This window comes from Physeter macrocephalus, chromosome 12, assembly GCF_002837175.3.
Source record: "Physeter macrocephalus isolate SW-GA chromosome 12, ASM283717v5, whole genome shotgun sequence".
NCBI classification, from domain to species: domain Eukaryota; kingdom Metazoa; phylum Chordata; class Mammalia; order Artiodactyla; family Physeteridae; genus Physeter; species Physeter macrocephalus.
In genome coordinates this window covers 69,822,449-69,823,868 of record NC_041225.1, presented here as the reverse complement: position 1 = coordinate 69,823,868, position 1,420 = coordinate 69,822,449, and the positions used below count along the sequence as shown (strand labels likewise).

The 1,420-nt window shown below is 40.4% G+C and overlaps 1 protein-coding gene across 1 annotated transcript; it reads right to left on the bottom strand.

The window, feature by feature from the left end:
- Window positions 1-576: 576 nt before the first annotated feature.
- Window positions 577-1,095, bottom strand: LOC102993388 (putative CENPB DNA-binding domain-containing protein 1). The gene has a single exon (XM_007124861.2). It carries the CDS (start codon window positions 1,093-1,095, stop codon window positions 577-579), a length of 519 nt encoding a protein of 172 aa, XP_007124923.2.
- Window positions 1,096-1,420: the final 325 nt, after the last annotated feature.

Genomic DNA, 1,420 nt, shown 5'->3' with positions numbered 1-1,420 from the left:
CACAACATTGTGAAGCAATTATACTCCAATAAAGATGTTAAAAAAATAATATTTCTTCAAAGTTGCTATAACTCCCTAGTTCATAGGTTGCATGAGCGACATAGTTTTTGGTGGCAGATGCACCATTTTGATGTTGGGATGAAAGTCGTCTATGAATGGGGGTGACCTGGAACACTGTAGTCAGCAAAAGAATGTTGAATGGGATGTCCTTCTCCAAGCAAAATTTCTCTACCTCAGGCATAAAGTGGTGAAAAAAACAGTCCTGGAAAATGGCCTGTGTTACCCAGGCTTTGGGGTTACTTTCCACATAACAGGAAGAGAGCTCTTGGCTATGTTTCTAAGGGCTCTTGGGTTCTCTGAATGATAAACTGAGGCTTCAGCTTCATACCACCGGAAGCATTGCCACCAAACTACAGAGTTAGCCTATCCTTTGCTGCTTTATAGCCTGGCATCAAGTTCTCCTCCTTACTGATGTAACTTTGGTCTGGCATCCTCCTCCAGTACAGTCCAGCCTCATCCACATTAAAAACCTGCTGGGGTAAATATGTGCCTTCATCAGTAATTTCTCAAAGAGTTTCAGGAAATTCCCGGGCAGCTACGGTATCTGCACTCACTTACTTTTATGTTGTGAAGGTTGGCTCTAGCCTGGAACCAATGAAACCAGCCACGGATGGCATTAAAAGATGCGCCCTCTGATTCTTCACCATGTTTCTTATTTAAGTCTTCATAAATCCTTTTAGCTTTCTCTTGAATCATCATTAAGCTGATCAGGACTTGATGCTGATGCTGATCCTGATCCTGATCCAAAAACTGAGAAATTTCTCCATCTCCTCCATCACTTTTCCACACTTCTTCAATATTGTTGTCTACATCATTGGCACAGGAGACTTCACATGTTCCATGATCTTTGTCCTTGTTCTTTAGAATCGTGCCAATGGTTGAAAGATTCATGTTATAAGAACAAGCGACGTCTACCATCTTTTCACCTTGCTCCACTCTCTCAATTATATTCACTTTTCTTTCAATTGTTATCGCTTGGCGCTTCTTAGCAGTACCAGCTATATCACTGCTGCATTTACGCTTGCTTCTGGACATCTGGGCTTGAAATAAAGATACTGTGCTATTGTACTGTGTAAAGTACACAAAAACACAACCATTTGTAGAGGATGCACGCACATGACAATGTACGCCAGACACTCAAACTAACTTACATGATTGGACATGCAAACACATGTTTACATCTTCGAAAGTTTGCACCTTGCAGGTTTGTATGTAGGGGACTTCCTGTATTTCATTTATTTCTGATCTGATTTTTGTTATTTCCTTCCTTCCTCTAACTTTGGACTTCATTTGTTCTTCTTTTTCTAGTTCCTTGGGATATAAAGTTAGGTTGTTCAGAGAACTTTCTTATTTCTTTTCT

Bases quoted from the DNA above. Each gene is read 5' to 3' on its own strand.
- LOC102993388 (XM_007124861.2), bottom strand. From the start codon at position 1,095: ATGTCCAGAAGCAAGCGTAAATGCAGCAGTGATATAGCTGGTACTGCT.